This window comes from Dermacentor variabilis, chromosome 8, assembly GCF_050947875.1.
Source record: "Dermacentor variabilis isolate Ectoservices chromosome 8, ASM5094787v1, whole genome shotgun sequence".
Lineage (NCBI taxonomy): Eukaryota > Metazoa > Arthropoda > Arachnida > Ixodida > Ixodidae > Dermacentor > Dermacentor variabilis.
Window position 1 is genome coordinate 24,655,660 of NC_134575.1, and position 17,946 is coordinate 24,673,605.

A 17,946-nucleotide genomic window follows, 5' to 3' on the forward strand; every position below is an offset into this window, starting at 1 on the left:
TAAGGACTGCAACATCTGAAAAATCGGGCGGTCCACAAAACAAAACAAAATGCATGCTTTTAACTGCCCTCAAGGGCTCAAATTGCCACAGCCACCTCCAAGGTAGCTTTAAATACCGGCCAGTATAATTATTAGGCATCTCGGTGCTCGTACTGTGATAGGAAATGGCAGGTGCGCGCACGTGTAATTAAGGAACACATTTTATGTTCCACGACAGTGACCCCTTCACACATTGCTGTATTGCGGCGTAGCTGACTTTCGGGAGCCGAGTTGACCGAACGAGTGCCCTCGCCCCTCCCCCCCCCCCTTCAAACACACCTCTACAGCGCCCTCCACTGCCACTTTTTGTGAAAATTTTACAGAATATCCTACCAGGACTGCTAAATGCAGTACTGCAAAAGCGTGTGGCCTTTATATTACTCTAAGTGAGAAAATTGAGCCTATATATTAAGACCCATGGATGGTCAGCCCAGCGATGTGTGTCGTGTGGGCATTTATTGTGCACTTCTTCATAATCTGTATATTATCATCATCATGTGTGTGCCCTTCTCCTTCGTCGTGCGGGTAGTCGCGTCGTAATGGTGTACTTGGCCGAGGGTCCTTTGCCACGTCTCTCAGGCTCAATAAAGGTCGGCCCTTACTGTGACGTCACAAGTGGTGGAGGAGCTTGAACCCCCGTCCTTTGTACGCCTGGCATACTCCCGGGAAGGAAGGAAGGAAATCAACTTTATTCGAGGTCCTGCAGGCCACGAGAGCGTTGGGCTCTCCTGGAGTGAGCGTCTCCCACGACGGAACCGGGAGGTTGATTTTCCTGGCGGCGTCGTGGACCTTCTGGACGGCCCAGAGTTAGGAGCTTCGTTCTTGTGACGTCACAGTAAGGGCCAACCTTTATTGAGTCTGAGAGACGCGGCGAAGCACCCTCGGCACAGACCCCTATGATGACGCGACTACCCGCACGATGAAGAAGAAGTGCACAATAAATGCTCACACTCGTTATTGTAATAAAATAAAAATCACGCTCACATTGAATTCTGAACTCATTATTCTTGTTGCACTAAAAAACAATGACTCGGGTGATGTCCTTTTTTGCCTGACATTAGTTGAGCTCGAGTTTTCGAGGCTCTTGCATCCGTATTTCTACAATGGTACGTTGAGGTATAGCAAGCACGTGAGAGCGCGTACACCAAGCTTTTTTATATCTTTTTAGACTAGTCCGGGCAACCTATTTCTGGCATTGATCTCTAGTTACACCTGCTATCCGAAACGCTCCTCTTGTAGACGAACGATGTTCCAGCCTAGTGGAAAAGCTCGATGACGCCACCGGAGTGGACGAGCCAGCTGGGTATGTTCAGCTGAGGACAGTCGCAAAACGGGTCCCCAGTATTTTTTTTTTTAATAGGCTTTAATATTTATGCGTCGTCGTCTGCTCGCCTATCTTCTCCTAAACTTCTTTAAAAAAAACTGTTCAAAATTAGCTTAACAAGGCAAAATGCTAGAAGCATGTACGCTGTGGGGATGAAAATACATAATAGAGCTTTCATGATTGTATGTGGAAGATGGCGCACTTTTCTGCTCCTTTAGCTCGCACGAGCACACACACACACACACGCACACGTTTACTAACTCGGAATAATCCGTTGCCGCCTTGACAATTTCTTTTCTCCGTTTCTTAACTTATAATCCGTTTGTAGTTTCTCCGCATTAGGTCACCTCTCCCGCCTAAGCTTAGATGGGACGACTAGCGTTGTTTAAGATATGTAGCAGTTGGGTCAATCCCACATGCTAAAGTTTCACCTTGAGACGCGAGCGTGAAAACCAGCGCGTCATTCGGTACCGAACAATTCTAGACTGCATAATCTTCTAACGATCTCTGGCCGCAGCGCGACTAGCATGGCTTTAGTTATAATAGCTCAATGGCGCATATAAAAGTTTATACATATGGTGCGTTTGTTACCTCTGACTTGCACTTTTTCGCGCGCTTTCTTGCTCCGAGTGTTCATTCAGAGCGTTTGTCGTCTGCTTAAGCGCCACTGGAAAGTAACTGACAGTTGTCAAACTTGCTCTTGAGGAAAGTATACATAATAAAAATAAGAAAAGAAACAGTTCACAACAGCTGCCTGTCTTACCGAGCCGATTTGTTTTGAATCCAATTTTTGAATAAGCAGTGCTGCCGCGTTACGGCAATAAAAAAAAGCTTGTTGTAGCCTCCGAGATTGCCAACGCCATGTCGTGTGGAGACGCGCTCTCGAAGGCCAGGACAGAGCACTTCAAAACGCCATTTCAATTTTCTTTTTAATATTTCTGTACCATTTGGCCGTGGCGCTTGAACTTCATGGTGGTAATGTGGCTTACGTATCAAAATTGGACACCGGTCTTGTTACTCAATAGTTTTCACTTCTCTAGATGGGTGGCGCGGCCTGTTTACTCGGCAGTAGGAGGAGTCGTCTGCTTCTCCCGCTAGCAGACGGCACATTTGCCCGGTTGATAAGATTTCCGAATTCATTCATTCAAATAACTTTATTGAGTGCCCTGCGATTTGGTGGGGTGAGCCTGGACACTGCCTAGGTTTCGGTCAAGGGTTGTTGGCCCTTGGCGGCTTCCTCGGCTCGCTGGACGGCCCAGAGTTGGTGATGCAGGTCCGTGCTGAGCAACGCAGACTCAGTGTGAGTTACACCGATAGTGACAGATTAAGCAGCGACAATAACGCCACGCACTGTACATCCCGTTTCTGTTGAGTGTTTATTTTGAAGCAAGGCTCGGCAATGTTATTTTGCCATTCGGTCACTTTCCTTTAAGGACTAATAGTAAGTTGCTGCGTCGTTTCATTAAGCTAGGTAAGGCCGATTACCTTAGTTCTCAAAACAGTGGTGTAGTCAGTGTGCTGAAAACATCGGCAGCCACAACGTCAATGTCGATGCTACTGGTGACGAAGCTCGAGCTGGTCTCGCCCGTCACGTGGTTTGGTGGCTTTGGCACGCTATTCCTGAGCGCGAGGTCACGGGCTCGATTCCTGACCGCATTCCGCTGGAGGCGGAATGAAAGAAACGTTCGTTGACTTACATTTAGGTGCACGCGTTAAAGAATCCGGAGCCCTACCCACTGTGACCTCTTTCGTATAGTCCACTGTTCGCTGTTTCGGGACGTTCAACCGCACATTTTTCTTTAATTAAAAATTAAATTGTGGGGTTTCACGTGCCTAAACCACGATTTGATTATGAGGCACGCCGAAGTGGGTTAACTCCCAAATAACTTGGGCAGCATGAGGTTCTTTAACGTGCACCTAAATCTAAGTGCACGAGTATTTTCGCATTTCGCGACCCCATCGAAATGCGGCCGCCGTGGACGAGATTCGATCCCTCGACCTCGTACTTAGCAGCCCAAAACCATAGCCACTAAGCAACCGCGATGGGTGGCACATTTTTTTACTCACTCGCCTGATTAAGAGAGAGATAGAAAGCAAGGACAGGAGAGGCAGGGAGGTCAACCAGAAGAGCACCCGGTTTGCTACCCTACATTGGGGCTGGGGGAAAGGGGAATAGAAAGAGGAAGAAGGGAGAGAGTAAGCACTGAGTACGTGTGGGAGGGACACTATAAAAGGTCTAATTAAGTTAATGAACGGTTATGGATGTCACACTGCCGACGTTCAACCATTATTACATGTGCATACTGCGCAGACCTTTACATACACTTGTAGAGAACTCTGGTTTTTGAAGAACCTTAGGAGTGACGCAGCGCCGAACCCCCCACCTCCAGCCCCATAGCAAAAAAAAAAAAAGAAAAGAAAAGACCAGAAGAAAAAATGACAGTGATGAACAAAAAAAAAGGACTTCCTGTTTTCTAGTTGATCATATGGTTAAGCTCAACGCAGGGGTCGCTTTTCTGCTTGCAAGTCGTTCGGAAACCGATAACGTGCGGCAGTTCAAGCTTGACCGAAGAAATCTTGGCGCCCTCCCAAGCATCTCTCGGAAACCGCCGGCGCTCAAAGCAGAGCGCTGTCGGTTTGCAGGAACGCGTACTCGAGCGGCGGTCGTATTATTTGCGCTCGATGACAGCTAGCGTGCCGACTTTCGCTCCGCGTCGACCTTTCGAAAGTAGACGCGGACAAGCGGAAGCGGTAAAATACAGCGTGCAAACACGCGCCCGTTAATTAATTGCTAGCGATGCTTGTTAGCATGGGGAAACTAAACACCCCTCCTTCTGCGTCAACGGGTCATCCAGGTCATGTTAAAATTAGTTTCATATTACCAGTGGATAATGCTGCTTTCTTCCTTGACACAATGTGGGCGTCATATATATATATATATATATATATATGCGTGCTTGTGTGCATGTGTGTGTGTGTGTTGCCGATTCCATGTAAGAGCATGTGCGCAACTATGTGCCTTGTATATACAGCTGGCGTCAAAAGTTTATAGACCCAATTAAGGATCTAACAACAACAAAAAGAAGAAGAAAAAGTAAAAAAAAAAAAGCTGAGTACTTCCACAGCCTCGATGCGCAACCGTGTCGGGATTTCCAACCTGTACGTTCTACTATACGCGAACAACGTATGGTGTTTGTAACAAGCGTGCGCCTTAGACTGGACGAAACAACGCACTCAGTGCGCAATTGCGCTATCACCGAACTTTAAGCCAGCAACACGCTTTTACGTGCGTTTTTTCTTTCTTTATTTTAGGAAAAAAGTTAACTGGAACGCCGTGTGTCTCTCGTAGCAGGCTTTAAAGGAACGCCACAAAGAGAAGGGAAGGGAATTTTTGAGCTGTGCTAGTAAATTACCCTTCTAGCTAGAATACACACACGCGCACACACAAAAGAAACACTGTTACGTGTGCGGAGAGGCTTCGTAAAGTCATGAAGTCGCAAGAACGAAACCCTAGTGGCGACGCCACCGTGAAGTTCCCGCAACAGCTTTCTGTGACGTCACGAATTTTGAGGCCGTCTGCTTGGGCCTAGATAATGCTTTTATCGGTAATAATAATAATAATCGGTAAGGGCTTCAACAGATGACGCCAGTTCCACTGAAAGCCGAGTGGCATGCGCTTGTTCTCGCAGTGCGCGCATTGCCTGCTATACAGCGACAAAAATAGTAATAATAATAATAAATCGTTGCTTTATTTGTACAAACCTAAAAGCTCAGAGCTGGCGTGGAGAGCGAACATTCGTTTCACGACGACGGTACGTACGAACATCCATATCAAAAGTTTGAGAGATACGTTTTGTACGTTGCAAGGGAGTTCAAATGCACAACAATGAAATAAATAAATAAATAAATAAATAAATAAATAAATAAACACGTCTAAAGCACGAAAAAAAGCAGGATAACTTATGCGGGTTTTAGGCTAGTATACGACTCACTCTATAGGCTTACGTGAACCACAAAAAAAGAAAAAAGAAATGCCTGGCAGCTAGACGAACGGGAGCATCTTCGAGGCAAATCTCGCCACCCCCTCTCCCCTATAGGCGATCGAGTGTCGCTTTGTGCGCATCTTTGTAATCAAGGGTGTTCGCTTGTGTCCCAATGCGACTCTTTAATTCTATACTCCCCGGCTGGCAAAGCGACTTGTCGTGGATCGGGTAACTGGGAGCTGTCGCGTGCCTCGTATGAGATACGAGATCTCGTCCTTCCATGGGGATTTTTAGAACGAACCTTTCTTTGCCTCCTCACCACGCATTCCCACTCTCTCTTTTCCTTATTATTTTTTTTTCCGGATTGCTAGCTCCCGTTGCTAGCTCGGGTCACTGGGCATGTGTGAGTGGATATGTGCCCGAGGACACAAAGAGTTGGGCGAATTGGTACGGTGACATATTCTTGGATTGCAGCGCGAAGTGACACAGACGGAGATCATATATATAGTAAGAAGCCAAACAAACACTGACACCATGGACAACATAGGGGAAATTACTTGTGCTTAATAAACGAAATAAGGAAACGATAAATTAATGGAAATGAGATGAAAAAACGACTCGCCGCAGGTGGGGAACGATACCACAACCTTCCACGAAATGTAGAAGGTTGTGGGATCGTCCCCCACCTGCGGCAAGTTGTTTTTTCGCGGAACGTTGTGGGATCATTCCCTACCTGCGGCAAGTTGTTTTTTTTTTTTGATCTCATTTCCATTAATTTATCGTTTCCTTATTTCATTTATTAAGCACAAGTAATTTCCCCTATGCTGCCCTTGGCGTCAGCGTTTGTTGGCTTCTTATGATATGTCTAATAAAAATTGGGCCCCCTCCTTGGTTAACCCCCTTCTTTCTTCTCGTTTACAGACGGAGACTAGACAGACTAGCGCTCATCCTGTCTGCTTCTATAGTCTCTGTCCGGGTCACTTCGCGCTACAATCCAAGAAGAGGTATGTGCCCGAACAGACAACTTGTACCACGTGCAACTGGCACAACTGGTGCGAGTACACTTGCAACAGAGCAGGCTCCACTGGGGTGTAGTGTATGTGAACATTCTTAATGGCCAATGCTCCAGAATGGATACGTTTGCCACTGGGCAGGTGCACGAATAAGACAAGCATAACACAAGAAGAAAGAGGTGATGAAGTCGCGACATCAAAAGCAGCCGAATGTGGAGAAAAAAAGGGAAGAAAAATAACGAAAACAAATTGGACCAGACCGTGCGTTCAGCGACTACGTAGCGTTGAGCTACGTAGAAGTGATGGAGGAGAAGTGGACACAATTGAGAAGGTCCCCCTCGCCCCCGTACAAATACATGGAGTATTAATTAAATGTCAATAATAGTTAAATACACCCATTTTAGCGACTGTGACGCAAGTTCTAGCGTCCGCCTCTGCGATGAAATTTGGCCATCCAAACAAAATAAGCCCATTTCGTCTGAATTTCGTTTTCTTTTTTTTTTTTCTTCTTTAAAGGAATAATCGCGGATCGTAGTTATTTCAGCTGTGGATGACAAATTTTTCCACTCACTGACTCAACGATTGAATCAAGGGCCTCTGAGCTTCGCGGCGCCTATAAGTTGCGAAACGATAACGCTTTTTAAAATTTATTTTTCAGAGTCACAGTCATCAAATCGGTATGCGGAGCTCCATCCCGCAGCATGTTGTTATGTCATAGACCTCCACCATCGGAAGCGGACTATATACAAAAAAAAAAAATGATTTCGAGGTCAAAGTATCGTCCAGAAAATACGACACACATTACTCGTGAGTTTCTGAATAAAACGCGTACATTGATTTCGACTCTTATTACGGCAACTGCTTTTTTTTTCTTCAAGGTCATGACCTTCTTCGCGATGCGTATGCATAACCGTGAAATTCTGCTAATCCCTCCAAAGTTGTTTGCACTTGCCAGCGTACGCGATAGTGCGCCAGCGGCGAGGTCGTTATTTATTATTATTATTATTATTATTATTATTATTATTATTATTATTATTATTATTATTATTATTATTATTATTATTATTATTATTATTATTATTATTATTATTATTAAAGTGCTGGTTCAAAGAACCCATGGTCGAACTGCCCGTGTGACACAGAACAATCTTGTTGCGAATGGTTGAGCGATTCTGACAGTGACGCATCGGCCATAACGAGGGTCCGCTTTTCAATTAAGACGATATTAAGAACGCGTAGACACGATCGAGTCTAAATGTAGGAGGCCAATATAACATGCTCGGTGCACAAATACATGCGTACACATGTACAAATCTAGTATAACCTTAGTAAACGGGAACCGCTTAATCGTAACTGCCGCGTAAACGTAACAACAGCCTCCAACTTGGTTGTTTTTTGTATTTGTCTAATGCAAAAAAAAAAAAAGATCTCTGTTAATCGCAACCAAAATTTTCGAAACTCTTTGTAAACGAATCTACATACAGCCAGCTCTAATTTTTTTTTTTCATAGAACGAAGTTTTAAAGAAGGGGCAGAATTTATGATACATATGCCTTTTTTTACGATGCCTGTGAGCTATCTAGAAAAGTCATCGTTAAAAAGCGGTGTCAAAGGCTCAAGAGGCAAAAGAAAAATTGCATAAATATTTAACACATGGAACCTGCAGACCTGGGCAGCTTCGCAGCACCGTCACTATAGCCCCGATATAGACGTCCAGAATTAGGACAACCGAAATTTCGGACCCCCTTACAACGAGCCGTGCGATAATTTGGGCCGCCTTTGCACGACCGCGTTTTATTCGGCCACCGACTGAAGTACTATCTTTTTTTAATGATGAATAGGTCTCCAGCATCTCCTCCAAAACCGAAACTATAGCGAAGCCTGGTCAATCCAGTATTTAGCCATCGACCGTGCCCAAGCCACGGGACAAAATGTAGCTGCTACATTCACTTCTTTATGCTTAACGTGTCTAACGGAGTTAAAAGTGTGTATGACGTACGAGTATGCGCCTTTGTTTCAGACCATGCAGCATCTTTTAAATGTCGTCTGTGTCAGCCTAACTCTAGTGATTAGGCTGGATTACTCAAAGAGGCGGACATTATTTAGCTGGGCGAGAAATCGAATGGCATGATTGACTAATTAACAAACGTTTACTAATTCACTACATTTTAACTGATTACCTTGCGGCACACATTTTAATCTACTAATTGTAGCCGGCTAGTTCACGCAAGACGTATCCACTTCGAACAAATTCTCGGTATGACGCTGCAGTTTCGAAATGTTCATTCCCGAAGCGGACGACGAAATACATGTACGTTCGAGTTATATTCTTGTACTTCAATGCATACAATGAGGGTTTGTTAAACAACTAAGCGAAACAGTAGGGCATTCTTACCTCAAGTTTCGCGGTGCATGTCTCGAAGCCACTGCAATCCTTCGAAGTCGGTACAAGCGGATACGCATCGCAACCTCGCCGCGGCTACAATTCCTAACTTGCAATATATGCGGTAAATTTAAGTAAATGGCTAGAAAATTGGTGAACCTCTGGTAATTGTTTGAGTTTGCATTTCAATTTCTCGTGAGAGTAATCCAACTCAAGGTCTGCGATTACGCTGTCTGCCGCAGGCGATCAAAAAAAAAAAAAAATCCTGTATTTTCTTAAAAAAAAAAGAACGTACGCATTTTTTAGCTGTACCAAATATTTTAAAGATTGCCTATGGCAGATAACACAATTCTAACCCTTGATCTAAATTACTCAATGAGGCGGCCATTTACTTCTACGAGAAATCAAACTGTTCAATTGAATAATTAACGTGACTGTTCTAATTAACAGTTCAATTAATTATCTTACGCCACATATTAAAATCTACGGATTATAGTAGGTGAGTTCTACGGCGTATCCACTTGGAGCAAAGTCTCTGGAGCAAATTCGCACATTGAAACATGTGGCGCGAAGTAATTAATTGAAAAACGTTAATTGGAGTATTTACGTCAATTATTCAATTGAACATTTTGATTTCTCGTAGATGTAATGGCCGCCTCATCGAGTAATGTGGATCAAGGGTTAAAACATTTATATCTGTCATAGGCAATCCTTTAAAAAAATGTGGTGCAGCTAAAAAAAAAAAGAACATCCTGTATACTGCTGCACGTCTGCATATTTTTATCTGTAAAAAAAAAAAAAAGCTTGTGTTAGTCGGAGCATATTTCTCTGGTCCCTTGATATTTCCGTTTAACGAGATTTCTTACTCAAGGAAGTGGACTCGGCAGGGCGGAAGTCGCGGGGTTCGACTCCCACCAGGCTGGCAGTTGGGACTTCGTGCACTTTGATTTCTCGTTTGCTTATAATTTACGCATTTCCATTAAACGTGACAATTCATTTCCCCCACGCTTTCTCTCTGGCTTTATTGTCTGTGTTTTACGTGCGGTTCGTAATAAGTGCAGTGCGATACAAATTAAAACCTGCAATTGTTATTCATTGGAATTCCTCGCTGCTTAATTTGAGTCAGCGAGCATATAAGCGTATGAATGTTTTTATAAAGAAAAGTCTACCATCAGGTCATGTAGGATATATAAAAGAGAAGAAGTGTGCGGTAACTGGCCCCGAAAGTTTTGCGAATGCCGGCATCTTAGAAAACGTTGAATTTCCTCGCAGTTTGTGATTGTGGCCAATGGAAACAGGTTCAGCACTACGATGTTCACATATAGCACTGGTCGGAAATCCGAATGGCGAGCTATACGCAAACGTGTCCAGGCTGAGCAAATAGCAAGCCTGATATCAAATCCTGTGCGCTGTGAATTTTTTTCACGCTGACCGTACATTTACCAAACACTCGGCCCCAGTTCAAGAATATATCAGCAGTGATTAAAAAAAAACAACAACTATATATTAGGAGCGACAGTAGTGGGCTTGATTTGACGGGAAGGAATTTGTGGCGGTTGCTATTGAACTTCACTTGGCACAACCAACAAAATTTCTTACGCACGAAGCCTTGGTAACAAGGCTTGATATTGTTGCAGCAACTATACGGGGCAGAGAATAAATAAATAAATAAATAAATAAATAAAAAAATAAATAAATAAATAAATAAATATGCAATGTCGCCCGTACTGCGTTTGATAAATAATGGCACAAAATTGTTGTTCGTCAACTGAGTGACTCGGTCGATACCACACCTTCTTGCATAGTTGTTCACCACAGTTGTCGTCACCACCGTCTCTACCGTCTGCAACAGTTTCAGACGGTATAGAACGTTTCTGCGTAGCAGACGAATTCCTCTGGCATCTGAGAACGCGCGTGCGAAAGCCATCGGTGAGTGTCTTTTTCTTTCTCGGCATTTGCATGAGCGCGCGGATGGAATAGTAAAAGAGGAACGCGTTCTCACGTTTTCTTCTTTCTGTGCACTTTCTTTTTCTGTTACTTTTCCCAGCCGGTGCGGTCAGCGGAGGCCGAACGAGTCTCGCATTGCGGGCGCGCGCTCAGTCGCGGATATACAAGCCGAGCTGGAATGCGCGATTTCGCCGCGACCTGTACACCGCGGGTCGGTTACAGCGGAAACCGAGAGGTCTGGCTGTCGACGCCGGGACAGTCGAAGCATTCCTACGCGCCACGTGACACCTGTAGCCCTATCTCTTTCTCCTCTTTTATTGTATTTGTCGAAACAGGAAGGCACAGAGGAAGTAGCAGCAGCAGAAGAAGAAGCGAGAAAGAACGCACAGGCACACAACGTAGCAAACGTCCCGCGTCAGCCCCCATGACGTCACCGCTGCTGCGCGGCGGTCTCGGCCCAGCCGCCGCGCGCGTTCCGGTTTTTTTATCGCCTGAAACACCGCGCCGTTCTCCTTCGAAGAATTTGGGAGGGGGTGGGAGGCGACTCACGGGGAGGATTTATAATCGTGCGATTAAGACCTGGTAGGGCGAGGGAGGAAGCAGAAGCTGAAGAAAACGCGTATAATTATGCGCGACAAGCGTTTACGGTGATGCGCGTGTAGAGACACTCAAATGTCTGCTAGCCGTTTAAAGAGCAGACGATAAAGAGAAAAAAACGACCGCTTTAGCAGCAAAAGACGCGAACGCCTCGAGGCAGACGAAAAGAAGCGCCTGAGTGGTAGCCGTCGGTGCTTCCTTCGGTGATTTGTCACTGGTGTCGCGCAGAGATGGGCTCTTGCTGTCAAACGAAAACAACGGTTAGAGGTACACGCCCTCGAAGAACGGGTTATTACACAAGCGAAAACTCCTCGCTTTCATCGCTACGTCCGCCGTCTGGCCCCCGAGGGGCATGCGGGCCTTCTTTGCGCGCTTTGTCGACAGTCGAGGTGGAACAAAGATGAAGCTTGTTAGCTTCTCCTTGACATATTCAAAGTGTTGGATGCATTAGATGCTTCTCTCCTTAGCGCGCACCGCGCTGTTGCGTCTCGGTGCGGATACCTTCCAGTGAGTCAGCGCACAACCGCAGTCTCGCAGCCGCGTTTTTTCCCGGGCCGGCGACACCGCGCGGCGCGCTGTCGGCACCCGCGGCGTCTCTCGATTGGCCGATAGCGCAGCACGTGGATGGTGTCACGTGGGACACACCACGTGACTTTAAGAGGTGGTTTGTTCGTCTGCTTGTGGCGTGCGTGCGTGCGTTTGTGCGCTGGCCGAGGAACTCCTCTCAGCCAGCGAGCAGCGGCGGCGGCGGTTGACTCGCTGTGCGTGTGTGAGTGAGTGTGTGTGCGCGCCGCCCGTGTGACAGCCGTGCTACTTTAGCGGTGCCGGGCATGTCACGTTGGTTTTGAACCCCCGCAACCGAGAAATCAGTAAGTGTGCGCGCTTGGTCCGGTGACGCGTCCCACCCGGCTGGATTTACATGTCGCCGGTCCGGGAGTGAAGCGCACACCTCGCCCCCCCGACAAACACCGCCTTGCGGGAAGGCAGCGTCCGCTCTTTTAGCCGGTCTCCTGCCAGCGGCAGCCAACATGGCGGACCCCGCCGAACTGGATGCGTTCAACAGTCCGGAGTTGAAGTACCTGGTCGTGGACAAGAGCGACGTGTACGACCCGACCAAGCAGGCGGAATGGACGGCCAAGAAGCTGATCTGGGTGCCGCACGAGTCGCAGGGATTCGTCGCCGCAAGCGTCAAGGGCGAGCGAGGCGACGAGCTCGAAGTCGAGGTGCTCGAGACGGGCAAGCGCTTTCTCGTCAGCAAGGACGACGTGCAAAAGATGAACCCGCCGAAGTTCAACAAGGTGGAGGACATGGCCGAGCTCACCTGCCTCAACGAGGCGTCCGTCCTGCACAACATCAAGGACCGCTACTATTCGGGCCTCATTTACGTGAGTTTCTCTTCCCGTCACCCTAAAATGCTCGTCCACGCGAGCTCCTGTCGCGCACGGCAAAGCCGCGAGGTGCGGGCCTACTACGACGAGCGAAACAAACAAAACCAAAAAGAAAAGAACGAAATCAAGCGTAAAAGAAAAGAAAAAAAAAACAAAAACAAAAATCGAGCGCCCCTTTTGTTGGGGGCGAACCGCCACACCTATCCGCCGCCGAGCCCTTCCCCGCAACCACCGCTGCACAACCGTAGCTGCTCCCGCCGTTGTTAGGCCTAGTCGTTCGCGGTGACGACGGCGTCTGCTAAAAGGTTTGGGAAAAGAAAAGTTTTGACGCTGCCTAGCAGGACACCTTGCCCAGGTTTTGCCCCCGCGTTGGGATGCTTGGACACTTGTGTGATCGCCGATCAGCGCTAGCTGCGTGACAGGATGATGCCGGCTGTGTTTTTTTCGTCGATGAAAGCGTCTTGGTCGCGCGTGTCGTTCGTTGTACCGGCGTTTTGCTAGTTGGCGCACGCTGGGGTCGGCGGCAGTCGTTCTTGTTTTTTTTTTTTTATCTCCTCATCAGGACCGGAGGTGCCACTAGTTGCATGACATCCGCCGCCAGCCGCATATGCCCGCATTGCGATAATCTTTATTTTTTTTTCTTTTTTTAACTTTACGTTCCTGCCTCCCTCGCCTCTTCCTTGCGCGCATTCTTTGGTGCGGCGAACCGCTTTTTCATGCTCGGTCGACATCGCGCCGTGATTCGCGTTCGAAAAAAGCGTACTGTGGTCTGCCTTTCTTTTCATTTTTAGCGTCTGCCTTCTGCTGCTTTCGAAAGCGCTTATTGTGGTCGCGGTTTTCTTTTGCCGCGATTTTACGCTCACGTCCACTTCTCGACGCGTTCCAAAAACATCCTTCCGAGTCGTTCTCGTGAGCCGAGCTTCAAACGGGTGCGTTTGAAAAACACTGTTATCGAACGACACGCCACCGCTTGATATCGCTAGAGCGCACTTTCATTTTTTGCTTCCGGCGGGTGGGTGGTAGCAAGGTCCGCGTGCTATTTTGCCAATAACGGTCGAGCTTGTTTCGCTTCATACCCTGTGCACACCTGTCAATCATTTTTGCTGCTGCTGCTTTCTGTCTTGGACTTGATATCTTAGGATCGCCTTTGAAACAGCTCAAAAAGTACGCGCCTGTAATCTTGCTGTCTCCTTTGCGCCGTTTTCCCCCAAGTTCGTGATTCAGCAACTAGCGGAGCAAATTCGGAGCGTTATTGGTGACGTCAGATCTAATACCGGTGTCACAATGCGTACTTCTGATCGCGATCAAGCCCGATCCGGATCGAATTTCTCTGTCGTGATTGTCTCCTTTGCACAATATGCGCGAGAGTGTCAATCATAGTCGTGAATTTCCATTTGGATCGGTCCCGATAGCGATCAGAAGTGCGCCGTGTGACACCCGCATAACTATCGTTTTTTTCGATGCGACCAGACGAAGCGGGCTTCTCTCAAGGGAAAGAAATTACTACTGGATGTTGTTCGAGGTTAATTTCGCTAATTGTGTTCAGTCGACGGCGGAATGGAGCATTGATTCGTGTTCTTTTTTTTTTAATTGCATCGGCCGCTGATGTTCGTTGAAGAGGCTTGTGTTTCGAAGAAAAAGAAAAGAGCGGGATAGAGGCAATGACTCACTCTCTGCTGGCACGGAAAGGGAACGGATCTCACCATAGTCTGATGTCTCCCACATGTGCGTTTACAAGCGGCTTCGCCCGGCGTTTGTTGGCTTTGTGACCCGAGAGAGAGAGAGAAAGACAAACAAATAAAGCGTCATTAAAGCGAAACGGTTTGAGTCGATCAACCTTTCAGACTCGGTGCCATTGTGTGTGCGAACACTCGGTTTGTCGAAAAAACGAAACGGCGCGGCAGTTTTCCTTTTGTCGCAGCAGTGGGCGTGGTTCCCTCGGCGTTGTCGATGTATGGGTGAACGCGACGTCGTGGTTTTATGTGATATAGTTTGATCTCTAAATTAGCAGACGTGAAAGAACGATAGGAGAGGCGAAGGATTATGAGCGTTATCGGAAGGAGGTGGGGGGAGCTTGCCTCGAGGGGGGGTCAGCGTTGAATAAATTGGATCAACGAGCTGTGGTCGCCCGCCTCTGCTCGCGGCGCGAAGTGGATTGCGATAGCGTGGCGTTGGCCAAATTCCATCCAGGCTGCCTAGAGGGCACATTTTGTTTTCGCTTTATTTTTATAGTTTCTTTTTTCCTTGCCGTGCCGTATTATAGCTCGCTTCATTTCGTTTTGCCGTGCCGATATATATAATACATTGCCGTGTCTTAAACGCTATTTCTCCCTCGCGTGTCTTGGACGCGGCTCAAGTATTTCTTCCTGTATAACCTTCTTTCCCCGTAGTGCTTGTTATGTACGGCACGCTTAGTCAAGGTCTGGGACTGACAGCGGTATATCCACTTCAGGCGCCGGCAAATTCTGTCAATTGCAAATTTAGTTTTAGTACATTTTTGTTGTTGCGTTGTCGCAGTATTGAAGTGCCTATTGCTGCGGAACGGATTTTAACATGTTCAGTTCATCGGTGTGTTTTGGGAATATTACGCAATGTGTACTCTGCGCGAGACATGAAAACATCAACTCTTTCATGTCTAGCATACTTGGAAGGCACCCACCCAACCACTCGAAATATATCCTGGATGTAAAACACCGTGAAAAAGAAAGAACCCGCTACATCATGACATACTGATCCGAACGCGAAAACCCAGACGTGTATATCCTCCGACTTGTTTTACTAAAGCACCTTACACTGCACAAGTGCAGTTAGAAGTTTTGCCATGTGTGTGAGGCATTTTAAGTATTCTTTTTGTTAGTGCTTTTGATGCGCCTGAATGGGATAACTCACTGTACGAAAGGAAATGGCGACTGACGTTGGTAGCAGGCGACGGCTGTGCGGTCGTCTGCTTTGACGGGCAGACGGAAAGGTAATAATGGCGGTTTGTAATTGTGGAATGTAGTGACATACGTGCGCCAGATGCGTTCGTGCGCTTAATGGTAAACGATCCGCCCTTTCTTATTTTAGGTAAGGATGAAAAAAAAAAATGCCTTTAGATTCCATGTAGGTACACGATCCCTACGTGCAGGAAACGACTTTGTCCCAGCTGGGCACTGGAACGAGAACTTTTGTTGTTTACGTGTTTTTTTTTCTTTTTTTTTGTACAGGCTACAGTGCATGTTGCTCAGATGGGATGGATGTCGTTGCTTATTAAAAAAGAAAAAGACACCCGGGAGGAGGAGGAGATAAACGGACGACATTTCATGGAGAGACAGATCTCCGTCCTCAAAATGCGGTGTGGTGCTCTTTCTCTCATGGCCGCGTGGTGTCGCTAATTAACGCCCTCGTTAGGAAACTAAAGCACGAACGACGCGCGAGGAAACGCCAGATGTGATTTTTTACTCAGAAGACGAAGTGGAAATAGCGGCCAAACAAATTGAAGAGGAAATATCAGAGAGCACTGAAACTGATTGGACTTACCCAAAGTTAATGAGACTATTTGAGCGTGAGCTAGGTAAGGCGCGAGTCAGGAAAACAAGGCAAGGGATACGAAAACTCAAGAGCTGGTGGGATGAAGAAGTTAAGAAGGCCATAAAGAAACGTCAGGAAGCCTCCAGGGAACACAGGTATTCCAAAAGTAAGGGAGAACCTGAAGCAGAAGTAGAGAGGAAATGGGTAAACTACATAAAATGCAAAAGGGAAGCATCTTATTTGGTCAACGAGAAAATCAAGACAAAAGGGTCCCAATGGCTGTCAAAAATAAGCAATAACAAAGATAAACAGGCAGCTAGAAAATTCTGGCAACATCTGAACTCCTTGGGTAATAGGACAAGCCTAGAGCAGAGGTATATAGTAACAGCTCAAGGTACTCGGTTAGAAGGAGAGGCGGCAATGGAGCATATAGGAACCATGATGAGGGAAAAATTTACAAAACAGACAAATGGTACATGCAGTACGTCGGAAAGGAATAGCCCGGTCAACCCACTGCTTTCGCTTGGACAAAAAGAGTGGGAAAGGGCGGAGAAGAGGGTACCAAGTAGCACATCGGCAGGCCCCGATGGTATTCCAATTATGTTAATAAAGAAATTGGGCCCGAAATCTAAGAAAGCATTGAGGGAGGTGGTGAGCAAAATGCTAGTGGATGGTAAAGTACCTGACGAATGGAGGCTAAGTAGGATGAGAATGATATATAAGGGAAAGGGGGACAAAGCTGACATAAATAACTACCGGCCTATAACAGTGACGTCAGTGGTTTACAGGGTGGTTATGCAGATTATAAAGGACAGACTGCAGGCATGGGTAGAGAACGAGGGGGTACTTGGAGAGCTACAAAATGGGTTCCGGAAGCATAGGAGGCTAGAAGACAATCTGTTCTCGCTAACACAGTGCATTGAAATAGCTGAAAAGGAACACAGACCCCTATGGCTGGCTTTTTTGGACATCAAGGGAGCCTATGACAGTGTACTTCAAGAGGGCTTGTGGGGCATTCTGGAAACTTTAGGAGTGCGAGATGGAGTAACCAATTTCTTAAAAGATATCTATGAAGGTAACCGGGTGATTATACAATGGGAAAAGCAGGTTTCGGAGCCTGTGATGATTCGGCGGGGGCTTAGGCAGGGGTGCCCATTGTCACCTCTGATGTTTATGCTGTACCTACAAGGTCTAGAGGCCAAAATACAGCAAAGCGGACTCGGCTTCAACCTATCATTTCTCAAGCAAGGAAAATTGATTGAACAGTCATTACCAGGACTGATGTACGCGGATGATATTGTATTAATGGCTGACAATGCAGAAGATCTGCAGGAATTAATGGACATATGTGGTACAGAAGGAGACAGGTTAGGCTTGAAGTTTAGCAAAGAAAAATCAGCAGTCATGATTTTTAATGATAACAGTTGCAGCGAGCATAAGATACAGGAGGCCATGCTGGAGATAGTCGATAAATACAAGTACCTTGGGGTGTGGATAAATAATGGCATTGAGTATCTGACAGAGTACGAAAAATATCTAACGACTAAAGGTAACAGAAGTGCATCGATTATGAAGAGTAGGGCACTGTGGAACTACAATAGGTACGAGGTAGTACGAGGGATATGGAAGGGGGTAATGGTACCAGGCCTGACTTTTGCCAATGCAGTTCTATGTATTAGAACAGAGACCCGGCAACAGTTGGAAATTAGGCAACGTGGTGTGGGTAGGCTCGCTCTGGGAGCACATGGCAAGACACCAAATCT

The 17,946-nt window shown here is 46.6% G+C and overlaps 2 protein-coding genes across 5 annotated transcripts in view; one reads left to right on the forward strand and one right to left on the reverse strand.

Annotated features, from left to right (window-relative positions):
* Positions 1 to 14,398, reverse strand: part of LOC142591327 (uncharacterized) — a 52,379-nt gene extending 37,981 nt beyond the window's left edge. Inside the window, exon 1 of the mRNA XM_075703653.1 lies at positions 14,377 to 14,398. The gene's annotated coding sequence lies outside the window, so the exon portion shown is untranslated. The remainder of the gene's footprint in view (positions 1 to 14,376) is intronic.
* Positions 11,965 to 17,946, forward strand: part of zip (myosin heavy chain 10) — a 107,738-nt gene continuing 101,756 nt past the window's right edge. For all 4 annotated transcript variants that reach the window (XM_075701429.1, XM_075701430.1, XM_075701431.1 and 1 more), the window contains exon 1: positions 11,965 to 12,670. In XM_075701429.1, coding sequence (XP_075557544.1) covers positions 12,314 to 12,670 — 357 coding nt within the window. In that variant the 5' untranslated portion in view covers positions 11,965 to 12,313. The remainder of the gene's footprint in view (positions 12,671 to 17,946) is intronic.